This window comes from Opisthorchis viverrini (genome assembly GCF_000715545.1).
Source record: "Opisthorchis viverrini unplaced genomic scaffold opera_v5_175, whole genome shotgun sequence".
NCBI classification, from domain to species: Eukaryota; Metazoa; Platyhelminthes; class Trematoda; order Opisthorchiida; family Opisthorchiidae; genus Opisthorchis; species Opisthorchis viverrini.
The window spans coordinates 684,152-701,457 of record NW_008751833.1 but is presented as its reverse complement, the minus strand read 5'-3'; the positions used below and the strand labels follow the sequence as shown (position 1 = coordinate 701,457).

At 43.7% G+C, this 17,306-nt stretch overlaps 1 protein-coding gene across 1 annotated transcript in view; it reads left to right on the top strand.

Moving 5' to 3' along the window:
* Positions 1-3,118: 3,118 nt before the first annotated feature.
* Positions 3,119-17,306, top strand: part of T265_07588 (hypothetical protein) — a gene marked incomplete at both ends in the record, with an annotated part of 28,819 nt that continues 14,631 nt past the window's right edge. The window contains 3 exons of the mRNA XM_009173145.1: positions 3,119-3,334; positions 12,382-12,915; positions 16,489-16,740. Coding sequence (XP_009171409.1) covers positions 12,598-12,915; positions 16,489-16,740 — 570 coding nt within the window. The remainder of the gene's footprint in view (positions 3,335-12,381; positions 12,916-16,488; positions 16,741-17,306) is intronic.

Genomic DNA, 17,306 nt, shown 5'->3' with positions numbered 1-17,306 from the left:
ACCACAATCGGCTTGGTCATGAGTTTGGGGTCGTATGGTTTGTTGCCCGGTGGAAGCTTGCTTCGTGTTTCCACTCCTGACCTGTTGTGACCAAGCTTACGCGCATCTAGAGGACGATCTTCAGATAGGCGCCTGACCATTGGGTTGACCTTTTGAATGCTGCCAGCCCGCTCCAAGATTTCCTGTGCGTCGGACGGGGAAGAAAGGGTGACTAGAAGACCAAGGGTTCGCTTACTTCCCCTCTGGCGTAGCCATTCTGCATGAGGCGATTTATCAGGCTTGCTCAGGATCTACTGTGTCAGCTTTTATGGCGTGAGTTTTTGGGAGAATGACCCCCAGATTATCAGCCTGTTTCTCCTTAGTCGTCTGTCCACTAGAGACGCTGAGGCGGTTTTTATATCCGCGTCAGAAAGTTGTATGACTTTCTTCGCAGCCATGGGACCCGGTATGGACATCGCGAGGTATTGGTTCAGCGAGGAAAGTTCCTTGTCGACTTTCGCCCAGGTCGCTGCATTCTTAGCGCCTGAGTCCTCCAGTGCCTTCGAAAGACGCTCTAATTTCGCGTCGAGTATCCCGATTAAAGCGGAACACTGGCAGTGGTCTTTCGGCATCTGCACTGGGGATTGGGTACCGTTTCGGGGGACTCTTCTCTTCGCTGCGGTATGCATTGCACCCTTGACATAGAGGCAGCTGGCACAGACAAACGGGTCAGGAGAGTTGGCTAGTCGGCTTATCTGGTCGTCCTGTAAACCCGTGCATTTGAAATGCCACCAGGCCTTTCAGGCGTGGCATTGCATACCGCGTTTGACGTCCGACGGGCAGCCATTTCGCCCACATCTGTTGTGGTCTATCAATAGCTGCGGAGGGTAATCGGTATAGATTGATGTCATGTTTCGGACTAGATGTAAAATAGGAGGTGTGGGCAAAATATGAAGGGTTATCACTCAGATGTTTTGTCAGGGTAATAAAATTCAACAATTACTCGTGTGTACTTTGTGAATAGATTGAACAACGACAAATTTTTCACAAATTTGCACGAGGGATAAACGAAACCGATTTCGAACGTACTCAAGCTTGGAAACTTTTTGATCAAATCGTCGAAAACCGGAAGGTTTGAAATAAGCGCGACGTGATTACCGAGAGGGTCGACCTAGAATGATGGAACGGAAAGCGACGTTAAAGAATCCAAAAGCTTTTGCCGCTTAATATCGACGGCCAACGAGAAGTTGGTCACGAAGTCCGCACCGATGACTGGGACAGTGAAAATCTAGGGGAATGAACGCCGAAGACCCACTTCAAGCGTCAGTGACTTATGACCAAAAGTAGCTATGCGCGTGCCGTTAGCCGCATGTAGTGTCGTTAGCGGGTTAGAAGTGTAGCGTTTTGAGTTTTCGGCAGCAATAACGCGAAGTTCTGCACCGGTGTCGACGAGGAACCGCATTCCGGTGGTTCTACCCGTAACGTAGTAGAGGACACTAGGTGACTGGCCAGTGGCAGCTGTCGCCACTACTGACTATCCAGCGAGTTTCCCTGGTGAGAGAATAGGTGCATGGGGGTGTGCAACGTGGAGCCTTTTCCTTGAATTTTGTGTGATAACAGCAAAATCGGCTGGGGTTCCAAGATGGAGAGTTCGGTTTACGTGAAACCGATCGGGACGAACGTGAAGTGTTAGTCCGCGCCGCTGTGGTGACCACCTTGTTTACCGTATCCACCAGTTGATCGATTTGCGCCTACATTTGATCGAGGCGAGCTATAACATGGTTGTCGTTACGCTGAATGGGCTGTTGTGAGGCTGAGGCTATCAAACGGTCAGTGAAGCACTCGTGAATCTTATCTGCCGTCTCACCGAGTGACGACAGAGAGAGATCTGACTGGGTAGTCAGAATTTGGCGAGTGCTTAAGGCAAGACACTGCAGTCACAACTGTTTTAAAGCTGCGTCGTCAAAAGACTTCCCGCATGCAAGGCTTTGCATGTGCCGTAGCAGTTGCGAAGGTGTGCGATTGCCCAGTTCGACCCTGCAAGCAATTTCTGCAGATTCGCTTCGTCCGAAGTGATTGTTCGTTTAATAACTGCTGCTTTTAGTGTGGTGTAGAGATTTAATACCGGCATAGGATCAATCAGGTCAATAACCTCCGCGGCAACCTCGGTCGGGAGTTGAGAAACCACGTAAGAAAACATGGTCTGCTGTGAGGTAATTCGGCGGAAATGGAAGTAACACTACAGTTGGATAAACCATACTCTAGGGTTACGGACCCCAAAAGCTGGCAGTTTTACGTGAACGGCGTTTTCAACAAACTCAGTGTTGAGTCCTTCTTCGTTAGACATGGTTAAAAAAATTACTGGACCAAGTGTATGCGTGAGAGATGTGAGTTCTGAGCTCGCAAGAAAAACGGAAAAAAGCAAAAAATTTTCGGGCTCACCAAATATGTAGTGGTTAACGGCCCTATGAGTTTCTATTGAACAGAACAAATTAATAATGTAAGCCAGATACAAAGTCACAAGGAGAAAAATCTAAGTAAATCTTGACTCAGTTCAAAATAGGAGATTCCGTAGTTCCGTATTCCGTTGAACCACCACACCAAGAATAGTTCTATTTTCCTGGTATTCCAGATCTCCGGTGATCGAAATATTAATCCACAAGTGTGAATATAATAGTCCAGTGTTTGTAGCTGAAATGTTTATTCACGTTTAGTGTTAGCAGAGGTCAATTATAACCAACCGGCGGTCACAACAACAGTCACTCAGCAAAAGTCTCAAAGTCACGTCGGAGCCAACAAGCAGGCGGTAGCGGTTTTATTTCGGTAAAATAAACTTTTGTTCAGCGATGTGACTGATAATGATGGGGAAAAGGAAGATGATACTAAGCATGAAAAAGAGCAGTTTACAAATGCTACAGTCTTGTCAGTTTAGGTTACATGGGCAGACTACCCCTGTCACCGTTGTTTTAGAAGCAAGAATTCTTGGAGGATATAGGAAATACGAGAAAAGCGATAAATCCAAACATTGTTCACCCAGGTTACCGGCACAGAAATAGGTTGAACGCAACTGAATTGAACTAGACGGTTTGACTCAGCCGAATATTTTTTGAAATAAACAGCGTTTTTTCGTACGTGGCATCTGAAATGCTTTCTTCCGCCAGTTGGTGTTCCTAGCCGGGACATTATCTAATGAGACACTCACCCACCTACAGTAACATGTTATTTCAAATAATAACAACCTCATGAAGGTGCTTTCAAGAAGGTGCGAAAGAATGCCAAGAAAACCTTCGCTGACCCCGAAACCTCTGAGCTCCACTCCATAATTTCCACGAAAGGGTTCAAAGAAATTGTACAGGTAGAAGCTTTCTGGTGTAATTTTTGTTTTGAATTTATGTGTTCCGATAGGATTTCGGTTGACTGCTTGGTTTTGGTCAATATAAGAATCTCCGGTGAATCATTTGTATCCTTAGTGACCACGAGCCCCTACAAGCAAACTAGATGAAATTTTTAACTGATCATCTAAAAGCTAAGTCCTGCTCAATAAAAATAAATGACGTGCGCTGTAGGTTATTGCTCTATGCAGACTTTTATCTGGGTTATGGGGCTACACTTACTAACACCGGTAAGACTAAATTCATTTTGAAGCTGTGCGGAGTGATACGGTGAAGGCAAGGAGGAAGTGCATTGGAATCGACGTTATAAGTGAGCGTACGGGTGGCACGGAGGCTATGGAGGCGGAACCGCATTTGCTCAATTACGGTTGTGAATGAGACTCCACAGTCGGAAGAGTATTGCATTGAAAATCAGCAGTCACTAGGTCACTGGATCCTCGGAACTAACTCCTTAATCGTTCGCAGAATTAACGTGAAAAAAAGCAGACACTAAAAGTAGACACGAAACAAACACAAAATTTTCAAGAATCGCACGTTTCTTTCTCTAATTCATCGTGCTTATTAATGCAGATTACTAGGTCACACCAACTAACAAACAGTATCCAAAAATCAGTAATAAGGTAGCTTTGACAGCAACACGAAGTAGCACACCGCATGCACATGGAAACAAAGGAAGACAGAATAGAAATGGCATCTAAGCTACAAAAATGGAAGTGAAGCCAAGCGCCATTTGTAACTGCATAACTTGTGGCGCAGATGAAAACGTTCGAAAGTCGATAAAATGATCACACTGGGAAGCAGATGGTCAGCAGGGATCATTAAAAACGATGAGCAGTAGTTATTTTTTCCACCTCATCACGGTAATTGAGGCATTAATTATAGCTGGTTTTTAATCCATGTATAACCCTTATAATTTGAGCACTACGGCGCTGGCCAAGCAATGTTCACATTAGTTCACCGTAATAGCACAGGTTACAATGTTACAGGTTACAGGTATTTGTCGTGGTTTCCTTCTACCGCTGTCTACCGTAACGGCTGGTACACGTGGAGCAACTCTTTTGTTAGCTGAAACTTCAGACTCAATCTTCGTGCCAACGTGTACATGGCGTTGGCCAGTGGGAACAATCAAAGAACCTCAAGATTTCACACTCTGAAGATAGATAACCGGTTGCTCTACAACGCTTGTATTCAAGAGCAAGGAGCCGTAGCGAATTGTATCCTTCTTTGGCATATATTGCATTCCCAACACTACACTGGTGCCTGGCCCTCGCACTTTTTATAGCCAGCATGCACGACTCTGCAGATAGTAGAACGGCTGCCCACAATTTATGGCTGTTTAAATAAATTTAACATTAAGCATCCAAAATGCCAATAAGACCCACAAGTAAACGTTTACTATAGCAGTGGCGAAACTTTTGGGCCCTGGCCACTGCTAGTTCTGTGATGGCGTGTTGTCAGGTCATGCTGGATGCACAACCCTATGTTGTACGTGGCTGCGAGTCCGAGCCGTTTATTTCGGTCCCTAGTGCTACTCTGCCATCATACGTATAGACCTACTGGCGTCGATAAGCGAACTGTGTTTGCTGGAATGATATGCCAGTTTGTCAGCTTTGCTGTAGACGTTCTTCCAGATTTTAGCCAGTCAGGAACAACAGGCATGACGAACTTGTATTACCCAACCAGGTATTGAGGTAAACACGGTGTTCGACCCAACAGGGACTCCGATGGGTTCCTCGCGAAATCCGTGTTTTTAAAAATCGCCTTGGTGAAAACCCTGGATAATACTGACTTTCTGCTACCAACGTTAGATAAAGACCTCCATTTGGCGGTATAGCAACCCATCTATTCCTAGCTTATTGACATCCTTTCACTTTTCACTTCTCAACCACCTTTCATAATACAGCGCGTCCGACTACTATGCTGAATTGAACAAATACTCTGTGGACTATTCGCCTTTGTTCCTCTTCCCTATATTTTATCAAGAAGTAAATCCACGTTGAGTATTTGGTTTCTCAGAGTCTTCCTAAAAGTCTTTTCCACCGTAATCATGTTCATGGTGGTGTGCTGGTTCACACTTTTCCGATATTCTTCAGCAAACGCCTTATAGCCAATGTATCCTGGTCACCTGGTAGGTTTCCTGTTCGCATTTGTCTTTTGAATAAAAGAAACATGTAATTTGTCACTCTAGGTGCTTGCTACTTGTTGGGACTATTTGGTCAAGGCATCATGCTGGTGCCCTAATTCTGGGACAGAAGCCTCGGCTCGGTAGCATGGTACTGCAATTCATTCAAGTACTTATCAACATCTTGTTTTCCGTCTGTCATCTCTGTCTGTCGACTACGACAGCTTCATTCTTGGAGTGTCTAAATGGCCTTGGAGTAACACACAGAATTCATCACAACAGTCTGTCGACTCATCTTGTTGGACACTCTAAAGTGGATGTCCTTCATCTTTTGCTGTCCCTCTTATGATTGTCTCAGCCATAGGTGTGCATTCGCACCTCTTTTACACTTTGTGTTTGATGCAGAAATTTTTTCTTTTATATTAAGGTGGTGCCACAAGTCTTTCATTTTTTACCATTTGTTTAGGCAGCTGTAGTGACACACCTCCACACATGGAGGTAGACATGACATGTAAGCCGGTGATCTGCAAAAAACTTGTTTTCCAACCATTTGTATTGGGTTTATATGTATAATAAACCACGCCTCTTCTTAACTATTTAACTTTTTTTACGCACGTTTTTGTACGATCCATTGGTCTAATTTTAAGAAAACCAGAAGTGCGCTTTTGGGCGCATGTGTTGCACACCACTAGATTCTGGTTAACGCAGAACCGTGGTCAACAGGTTCCACCCATGTTGTCGTTAACATAGATCGTAGTGAGTTGTGTTTAGGGACCGTAGTTGAGACGGCCTCTTGTTTCTCCAGTTTTTTGTTGTCTTCCATCCACTCAAGGAATAGGACCTCCATTGACGCCGGTGGTTTCCGTCAATCGTAACAAGACTACACCACAAGAATAAGTTAGGGTTGCATTTTCTTATCAGCCAGCTTCCTTAAATGTATCGTTCCAGTATGTACATTCGCATTTTATCCGTATTGCAAACGTCTTTATGTGATGCTACTTTCACCTGTGAATATTCAGGAAACACATTGCTACCTAAAAGCTGGCAGCGTGGTGTTTATGCTCCACTAGGATCGCAGAACACTAAGTGCAGTGTCACTCATCCTAGTTTGGGTTCACTCGGTTTCATTGATGCGTAACGCGTCCATTTGCGCTTGTTTTTACATTTTATGTACTCTATACCAACCCGATCAATTTGAAGGTTCGTGCCAAAAGAATGCGTGCTTTAGCTTTGTTGTGTCTCCACGTGGTTCCGAAGATGTTTTATATGGGTATCACCAGTTGTATTCACCCTTTTTCTGTAAAGATGTCAAATTATGCAGGATTAGCTGCAGCCGCCTGCTCAGGAGACGCTTTCGGACTGTAGAAGAATTATGAAAGCGATGATACGAGGCAAAATCTGAACGATTGTTTATGGAAAGTAATAGCCATCCCAAACTGGTATCGGCGTAAATGGTGCACGCAACACTGTTATTGTCCATGTAAGAGTTTGGGCTTTATCTAAGTAAACTAGTTATTGTTGTTTTTCCTTATATGTATTCAAAAGCCAACAGTGACTGGTCCTTCTTTCTGCTTGGTCACAGAGGTTTTGCGAACCAACAAAATGGATAATGTGTTTGTGACAGGTGATGTTCTTAAACCCGAGCAAGACCTTGCTGCCACTGCAAATCTACTTTCCTGGCAAGACAATAAATCCTGCAACGGGTTTTGCAAATTACATTTAATCTGACCAACGGATGATGGATAACAGGTGGTAGCACAGTGGAAAGTGAACTGTAGTTAAAAAAAGAAAATGGACAGGTGTTCCATAATAACGATAATAGACTCTGATTGTGGCCAGTGGTAAAAGCAGCTACTTTGTACAAAAGGTTGAGATGAATCTGCATTCCCTTTATTTGAAAGTACAAAAGTTCATTCGTTTCGTAGTGAGATGGTCCCCTATTAACTGTTATTTGAATAGTCTCACATAGTTCAGTTTACAGTCCGGGGGTCACTCATGAGGAAAGGACCAGTTTTATTGTGGTTCCACAACTTCATTTTTTACGTTGGTTTTCATGAGAAAGTCTGGGAACACCTACAGTGACGAAAAGCACAGCCACTTCTAAAAACTAATGCTGATTCCAAAAACTAAAACGGAATCTGACCTAAGCTTGCTGTTTCTTGATAAAAAGTAAGCAGCGGAGTAGCCAAACCAGTGAAATCGTGTGTTTTGTCTGTTAGGGAATAAATCAAAGGTCTCTGACTTTCATGAGCTGTTTTTATCAACATCACGGTAATTTGGATGTATTACTTTTGAATGCAGTGAATGCATAATTATCTGGTGTGATTCTTTGTGAATCTTTCATATCACTAAAGCTAATCCTCGCGTGCTTGAAATACTGGCACATACCATCCACTGTGCCAGTATGTCAACCATGTAGACCTCACCGTAAAGTAATTCGTTAGTCTAAGGGAAACTGCTTCTCTGTCTGCATGAAACACAACGATAATCTCGTAAACCAGTACAGCATTTTGAGGAAAATCGCCAAAAATCCGATTCAATGTGAACCGCACTCCAGACAACCCCCAATAATATCGTTTGTGGATGTACATATTGCGTCATCCACACAAAAATATGGCATACTACCTTCACAGACAGGAAACCTCTACTAAATTTAATAATGCTTGTTACTAATCCTCAGGATAACAGCCTTCAAATCCTACTGAAATATCTGTAAGCTATTTTTTGGCGTTACGGTTTAGTCGTATCATATACCGCACATTTGCGCACCAGCCACCTTACAGGTTTGTCGGCCTACTGCTTGTCATTTGATAGAGCTCCACATGTACCAGACAGCTGAGTGTACTTGTCCAACTGATCATGTCGTGAAATTTGAAATACTGAACGCCAGCAGTCGATTCTCATGATATATCTACTCTGATCTCGACAGTGACCTCAGGAATTCGGCACCGAAATTCAGTCAGTTCCAACAGTTAATAACAGATATTTCGTTCTGCAAACGAAGTCAGTCTACTCTGAAAAGTTGAGAAGCACTGTACTGCGGTTTCAGTCTTTATTGAGATTCATCAGCAGTGCGCATCTCACAAAGCTCCAAGGCGATTCGTACCCGCGAGCTCTCGGTTGGCAATTCGGCAGCTAGAAACTACTCAGAAGTGTGATTAATTTGGACCAAGACAAGATATAGCACCACTTCCTCTTCACTTACTGAATCCATATCATTTGGTCACGTGTTCATGGACCAACTCCATGGGTGACAAGTATTCAGGTGGAATTGGCCGTGTTTCGAAACACTGATCACTTGGGTGCGCCTATCGGTTATTACTAATGCGGTGCACCGATGATGTCGAGATGGAGAAATCCTTGCAAGTAAATTGCTACTCGTGGAGAACAGACCCAGAACCAACCGATAAGTAACCAACAAATGCAACTGACTCATCGGGTGAACTTTTCCTCCTGTAAACTACTTACAGATTGTCAGTAGCGCGAGGGCAATTTAGAAATTTTAATAAAGATTTCGAAACTTTGGGATTCCGTCGTTACTGAACAGCTAATCAGTCAGCACTTGACTACAGGATATAGACCCCGTGATTAGTAGAAACGTGGATGTATGTCCTGTCTTAGTCTGATTTATTCACACTGCTGACCAGCCGCTCGTGGCCGTTCGGTTGTGTCCAAGTTACCACCCTGGAAACCGCTGGTTCCAGATTCCCTTGAGTTTCATGGGATGCTTACTGCTGCTTACTGCGGCTGCTTACTTACGGCTGATTACTGCTAATAAGCGTTGGAACAGTCATACGGTGTTTCTCAACCTTTTAGTATAGACGGACTTTGATTACAGGATGAAACCTGTAGTGAAAATCCGAAATGTTTTCACACTGATAATGAGTAAAATGGACTTCAGTCTACAATCAGTTGGAAAAAGTTTGGGACCGACTGGGAATTTATCATTTTAGAAGGGCTTGGTAGCCGAAAACTTAATTAGGTCAAGTGAGCAGGTCACCAAATTGGCTAGGTTTCAAGGCAGACAGTTAACCAAACAGTAAGACATCTTCGGATTAGCGCACTAGGTCAGTGTCGAATGTCAATTAACGATTCAAAAGGTTGCCTTCAGAGGGAAACCCAGCTTGCGGTAAATAAAATAGTGAAAGGTATAACAGCATGCCTTCACCCAATTCATTTTTGACTCTGTGGTATTCACTCAAGAACAAGGTCTAGCAATGGGACTTCCAGCATCCGCTTTTTTGCAAATATATTTATGGAAGATTTTGAACGGCGAGCTTTGGCTGACGTTACGTAGACGACAACTTCGTCGTGTGAAACAAGACAAGGTCAGGGGGTTTCACGACTATCTGAATGAAATGAATTCACACATCAAATTTAGTGTATTGGTAGAGTCAACTTTGGATGTACTGGCCTTTTTAGATTGCATGACACATACGTTTGGCGGAAAACTAGGATACTGATGTGATTTTGAACTACTTGTATGTGGAACTATATGCGGTTGTTTTTGGTGACAGAAACGCTCAATATTATATATTCTCATCACTTCACGTATAAATTTCTCATTATTTATGAGTTACGCTTAAACAATGGGGCTCATTGACACCAGTGTGACTTGGAATTACCGTACAGATTGACTTCCAGTTAACAGGAACACATCACCCCATAAATTCAAGTAGCATCCACAACTTCTCGTCCCGGAATTTCACCAGAGAAATCTAACTGTCTTGACGTAAATTTAGGTTACACTGAAGTGTCTATAGTTTTCGTCCATCGAGGTGATCAGCCCGATTAAAATCTCGAACGCGCATAAAAATCTTCTTAGCCTCCTATCGGAATATATCGCCGAGGTGGAGGGTAACAAATAATCTTTCTTTAACATTACCTCTTCATTTTACTGATTGGTTCTGGTAGCTAGCAGGTGGAGTAAAATATGAAGTAAACAACCGCTTTTATAAGATTTCCACGCACCTTCCACAACATTCGGTCAGCTGTCAAACCCAGTGGTCTTGATCTTTGGAAGGGAAGTCGCGCCATACCCTGAAGGTGACACCCTCCTGCTTATTCACCAATAAGGGTTCAGGTGCAGTCTCCTCGAAGGGAACTATTATCGTGCCTGTCACATTTTGGTCCTCTGCTCTTGATTCCCTTGATAAAGCCAAATGTATTTGAGGCCTTTGACAAGATTTGATGTGCTGGCATTCTCACCAGTGTTTCATTGTCGGACGTGTATCCAAGGTGGAAAAACTGGATGCGTAGTTGCCTGGAGAATCGTGTGCCACTTGTGTGTCTAGATGGATTTCGCCTAAGCGCCTGCCTTATCCGAGTCACTCAAGTTTCGGTTACCCTCTTACTTTATTATTGTTCTATATCAACCACCCTTTCCATCAGTTGTGCCTATTAAGCATATGTTTCCTGTCAGGACCAGCCTTCATTGTTTTATCTCTTATCTATCCTAGTGTTTTCTTTCCTATGGGCTTGATATGGCCACATAAGGACCACCACCATCTCACCGATCTTGCCGAAGTTAGGTTTGTTATCTACAACCGTAGGCAAATACTCAAGATCTCCATTTATTCAATCTTCTACATCCTCTAACCACCTCTATGGACCTTGAGTGTATCCCCATATTTGGGTTTAAATCTTCTCCCAGAAGTATTGCCCCAGTGAAATTTCCCACTAAACATTCTCAATCAGAAGCCGGTTTGACCTCCGTATCTTTTTACCTCAAAACACCAAATCGTTTAGTTCCCTATTATTTCTTTTAGTCCCTCGTCTTGTAATCTCAACCGCTTAAGAACTCTTGTTACCATGCCTTCCGATGTGTCCCCTCGGATGTCATGTCTTTGTTGTTTTTATACTGTCACAATGCACAGAAGGCCTACAACAGTGGGTCTTTCTCACTTCCATACTCCATGTTCACATGAAATAAAGAGGATGGATATGTAGTAAACTCTTACACAATCTTTAGGCTTGTGCGGATCCTACCCTGCTTTGAGTGTATGGCCGAAATAAAGCATTTCTAAAACAAATAGTGAATGGATACAAACAAATTATAGTTGGAACTGTCAGTTATCATGCCTTATCAGATTATCTCTTGAAATTTTGCCATTCACTCAGAATCCTGGTCGGACACTGCTCACCAAAGCTGTATGCATGTTCAGAGGAGTTTCGGCATAAGACATTTTTGTAAGCGGTTCTACACATTTATCTCCAAATTTAAGTGGGGCAGTTATATCTGCTGATTCGTCAATTTGTTGCGTCTGACCGTTGACACGCTCCAGTGTCTAATGCCGGAAAAAAGACTCACAGAAGGGAACACAACAGCTGTATTCCGAACAAGCGAGTGCGAGAGCGAGTTCGTGCGAGCGCGAAAGTACAAAGGTCTCAGACTACCTATTGGAGGGACACTGTTTGAACTTGGTCCAATGCTGATTCACGCGGTCTGGCTTTGGTACGAGACTGCGCTGCATATTGCGGGGCTTTGTCTGACCTTGATCAACTCTGACTCTCGCTGCCTAGGTTTGATACAAGACTGTGATACACTGCATATTCAGAAAGCGTTGTCAGTCTGGTCAACATCTGGCGGAGCTGAGAGCCTCAGTAGATTTCGGGCACTCAGTGGTTGCTTTCAGGAACCTGACCTTCCTGATAGAAGCTAAATTTTATATTGCAGGCCGTACATACTTTTTTCACTCCTGATCATTTCAATTCCTTTATTATTGTTGCAATTTTTCTGTGTCTTGTACCAACTGAACCACCGATATTTGGCAGTCAGTAAGAGCTTTGTGTCGATGTGTCTCTTATCACACATCACTTGAGTACTCTTAAAGTGAAATGTCGGTCACGAGTTGTCGTCTCGTTTTTCTTCTCCGTCTGTTTTCACAGATTTTCGACCTTCTTTCCGTATCCCAACCAGAAGTGCCTGGAGAATGCGAAAATTTGGTTGCTTTACTTCAAGACACTTTAGAGGTTTTATACAACGGCCCACTCTCAGTTGACCAAAATGACGTAGAATCTAATGAGCTGGTGCGTTTGTTGAGCACATCGCACTTTCGCAGCTTTGCTGAAGCCTATACTGAAGTGGCGACAAAACACTTTCACATGCCAGAGCTCCCAGAATCGGCGTTCTATGCAATTTCTGGGACGTACGGCACTTTGGCCAGTCTTGCTGCCAGCAGAGGTTCGATAATGCCACAGAACGTAGTGGGTGATGGCGAGCTTGCTTTGCACGGAAAGTCTGCAAGTGTGACAAACGCATACAATGAGCCAAAGCTGACAGGTACTGGAAGCATGCCAGCATACCTTGATGGACGAATCAACGAAGCGACACTGACCGGAGGAGGGGTTGGTCCCGCACTTCCACCGGTGGAAGGAACTATGAAGATAGTCAGCTTTGAGAAAAACCTCGGTGAAGACCTGGTATGTTGTAGTTATTCTGCATTTCAGGAGCCTGATACTGCCTGGTTGAAAACACTCGCTGGACTGGCTGTACAGTTTATCTAGAACAGTCCATGGCCGAGGGAATTTGTAGCAAGACAAACCATCTGATAATTTTCCTTATGTGCTGAATGCGTCTATCCTCATTGTGCGATTTTTGCCCCTGAGGAGACTATCCTCAGAAAATCCCGGACACTAACAGTCATCTGAAACGTCTGCTAAATTTTAGAAACATGGAGAGACCCTCCCTTTGCGTGGAGTTCTTGTTGGAAAGAATTTTGAGATCAAATATTAATGAACTTGCTTCAAATTTTGATACTTTTGTGTTCTGGGCCCGTCAAGAGTGAGCTCTGCAGGCCCCATGTTTTTGAGTAAAGCTTTTCACACTTGAGTTCAGCTAGATAGCAGGTAATTTGGTGTCCAGCTGAAAGCTATCTGCTTATACATTTGTCACTCTCTGGGAGACCACCTGACGCTATGACCGAACCTGGTCCCTTCTCTTCCAAGGTTATCATAACCTTTGAAACAAGTCTCAAGAGGCCGGGCAAAACTGTTCTGCGCTTGGGTCGATCAGTCGAGAGAGGAACATTTATAGTGTAATGTCCAAACAATGTTTTGTCACACTAGGTCTAAAAATGTCTGTCCAGTATTTTTCTAGCTTTTGCAAGGTCCTCCAAGAGAAGATCATTTGTGACCAACACCTTTATGCGGTCTTTTGGGAGAGCGAAATTCCGTACCAGAAGGCCTTCATCAAACATTGCCAGGCACGCAACACTACCCTAGCTCCCCGACCGATACGTTCATTTGCATACCACTTTGGTTTTCATGAGAGCCTCATCTGAAGCCAACTGAAGCTCTCCTTTATGATTGAGCTGAGTTTTAGGTAATTCTCCCATGAAATCCTAAATGGCACGCGAATTAGGTGTCGAATTGGGTGCAATTTGAGTTCAAGTAGAACATTAGGTTGACGGAATCTTGGGGACTGCACCTACCTGGTGAACCCTACTCTGATGAACCGGTCGTGGGCTGTCAAAGGGCTCTCAGTAACCGTGTGAGTGGTCTGCAACGTCTATTCTAGCTCCAGTAATGAGCTATACTTCGCAACAGTAATCTCCATCGCTGTTTGCTTGTTATCCAGGTTCATTATCATTTTTCGGCACCAAAGTACTCCTTCCCCTTGTCCCAATAACTCAAAAAATCTTAAAATATCTCCCTTCAGAGGGTTATTTGTAGGTCAGAGTGATGGATGTTTAGAACAGCCGTAGGTTCTCCTGATTCCAGCGAACACTAAGCGTGCAGGGAGAAGGCGTTCCTGGTTATCATTTTAGGGAACACCAACATACAACTATGTAGTCTATCAACCCGTGGGTTTGGATACTAACTTTTTGTCTAAACAACTATGGGTATGTAACAAATTTCCAGGAGTGCTGTACGGAGACTAACTGTCGAGAGTAGGTTGAAGTTTTGTTGCTATATTCTGCATTGTACACCCCCTTGTGCCTACTGCGATATTATTTTGACTTTAAGTGTTTTTGAGAAAAGTTGTAACACGGTTACCTTGATATAGAGACAAAACTTTCGCCATGCAACCAACGGTTTGTTATCGAGAATTTTCCCCATTTGGTCTTCATTGTTTTACGCTTTTATGGACAGGACTACAAGTCTCGGCCTCTCACTTACTGGTAGGGTGTTCTATCAACCGAGATGCCTGCTAGCAAACCACTAAATTGTGGTGCTTATTCAAAGAACTTATTATCAAAGCTACCAGTAAGGTGTGTTGAATAGTTGTCGTTCTTAGTGTTGCATCGTTACCCACTGGAAATGAGTACTATATACGTTGGAGTTGAGCTGTCGTTACTTACTTGGATGTTCTTGTTGCAGTATCAAGGCGAGAATGATGTCTTAGTACAAAGACTGAGCTGAGCTTGTGAACTGTAGCTTTGGAAGGGAACTATCGTCTCAATAACATCTTCCTCAGTACAGGGGATAAAAATTTACAGACGCATGGTTGCCAGTAGGACTGGTTATCACTTCTGTGCTTTCAACCGCGTCGTCCGTGGAGCTTCATAAAAACGAAACATTTTCACACCTACACACTTAATTGCATCTAAATATGAGGAGCCTGGTCATACATCCGGACTTGTGAGATCACCTGTCAAGCCCTTTTAGTGACAACTGCTTCGAGGTGGGTGGTCTGCGAATCAGATAGACAAAACCGTCTTTGTGCTTGAAAATACGCAAATGCGCTCAATATGACGATCTGGAAAGTTTGATCAGCCGGTGATGTAGGGTGAACGACATTCGAGTTGTGAAACCACGAGTTTTGGACAAGAACGCTGGGAACGACAAGGGATGGAGTTATGTCAAACTACGAAGGCGAGACATGTGGGTCTACAGCTTTTTTGACCACTCAATTCCATCAGTGGACCACAGTTTTCAGGCTAAAAGATTTCTGCTTCAACGACGGCACCTTATCACCAAGCTTAACGATGGGCTTGTTATACCGGTGGACACGGATAAATGAATTGTGATAGGTGCATCATGTCATTGTTCATAGTTGTCACCAGATATATGTTTTAAAAGTAGTATGGAACACAATCTCAGTTACTTCCAGTTGCTCTCGAGAGATTCAGCTGCGTTCCAAGTGAGTCTCTTGCAAAGCCAAATTTGTTTGCAAATTAGTGTATTTCGCTATTTTCGTGCAATTTGGTTTCAAGTAGAACATAAGTTGGACGGAAACTCGGGGACAGAGCCTGCTTGATGAGTCCCAAGAAGGACGAAACCAAACGTGGACTGTCGAAGAAATTTCAGCAACCATATCAGTAGTGCATTACGAATATACATGTATCGGGATATCTCGAATATCGTAGCAACGGAAACATGAGGCGGCCTGGTGCAGTACATTCAGTTGCCTTGAAACACCACAAACGAGCGACTCAGTTGAGTTCCAGGTGAATCTCTCGCAAAACCAATATTGTCAGCAAATGAGTGTATTTTGCTTGTATCCACAGTTGTTTTCTCCGGGAGCATATTTCCTACTCTCCAATAAGGACTCATCTATGAAGAATGAGTTGACGAAAGTCAGCGACTTCAAACGCATCCCGCTCGAAAGATGACTGGTCTTGAAAATTTTCCGAGTCAGAAGACCAGCAAATTCATTTTGGGGAATGACCAGGTTGACACTCAGAACTCGTGAGTGAGGACGCGATTTTCAACGAGGTTGCAACCAGTTAGCGTTTGTAGGCCGCTCCAAATAAATCCTGGAAGACAGAATTTTTCATAGTTTCGTCGCCGCAACCACTCTGGGAGCTTCCTCTCAAGGGTGTCACGCAAATATGGCCCCAGATATCTGTACATAGAAAAATGATTTCGGTTACAGGAGTCTTGATCATTTGATATCGGTTTCGACTGGCGGTTTCCTGTTCATCGAAGGTTTTGAGGAATGAATTTGTACTTAAAATTCCATCTGATGTCTGAGAAGATTAAAAAGGTGGTTTCATATTCTTCTTCACTATGATGTAGGCCACACTGACTCGCTTTTTCTTTCTTCTTCAGGGGATAACCGTTGTACAACAACAATACATGTCTGCACACTACGGACTAGTCAAGGAGCTTGTTATCAAGCGCATTCTAACAGCATCTCGCATTGAGCAACAAGGTTTGCTTCACGAGGGCGACGTTATTCGTGAGGCAAATGGTGTTCCGGTAGACACACCACAAATGCTTCAGCGTGTGTTGCGAAATGCCGTTGGAACTGTCACGTTCAAAATTATTCCTGGTTACCAGTCCACGCCAACTACCACTCAGGTCAGTATTCACGGATTCCTACCGACTTCCTGTGATTGATACCCGCAGTTGTGGTAGACATCAAGAGTCCTGACTGTTTCTTCCAACAAACATTTTGACGCGGTTGAGCTGACTTGCATGAACTCGTATTGTCTGGCCAAAGATAAGGGAAAAATCCAAAAATCAATATCAGGTGGTGAAACTGTTTTGGGTAGTGTTGTGGTAGTTCCAGTAAGGAACTTGTCTATGCGACGCAGTCAACCAATAGGGACGAAATACAGATTTTCCTCCTCATGTGTTTCTGGAAACGTTTCGGTACTCTTGAGATGTACCGAGCGCGGAAACCACACCCTCTGAACCTTTGTTGTGGACCAATAACAGACTATTATCGGCATCACCCTACTGATCGTTCTGAACGCTTTCTGGGTTAGGCCATACATTTATGTTTTCCAAACGAGATCAGCTGATCTGAGTGATCTGACTAGCCTTGAAGCCCAAGCACAATGGACTAATGCAGGTTAATTCTCTGCGTTTTTATGGTCACTTCTTTCGGCAGTTCCCATCAAAAAGAGCCTCCACTTTCCCGC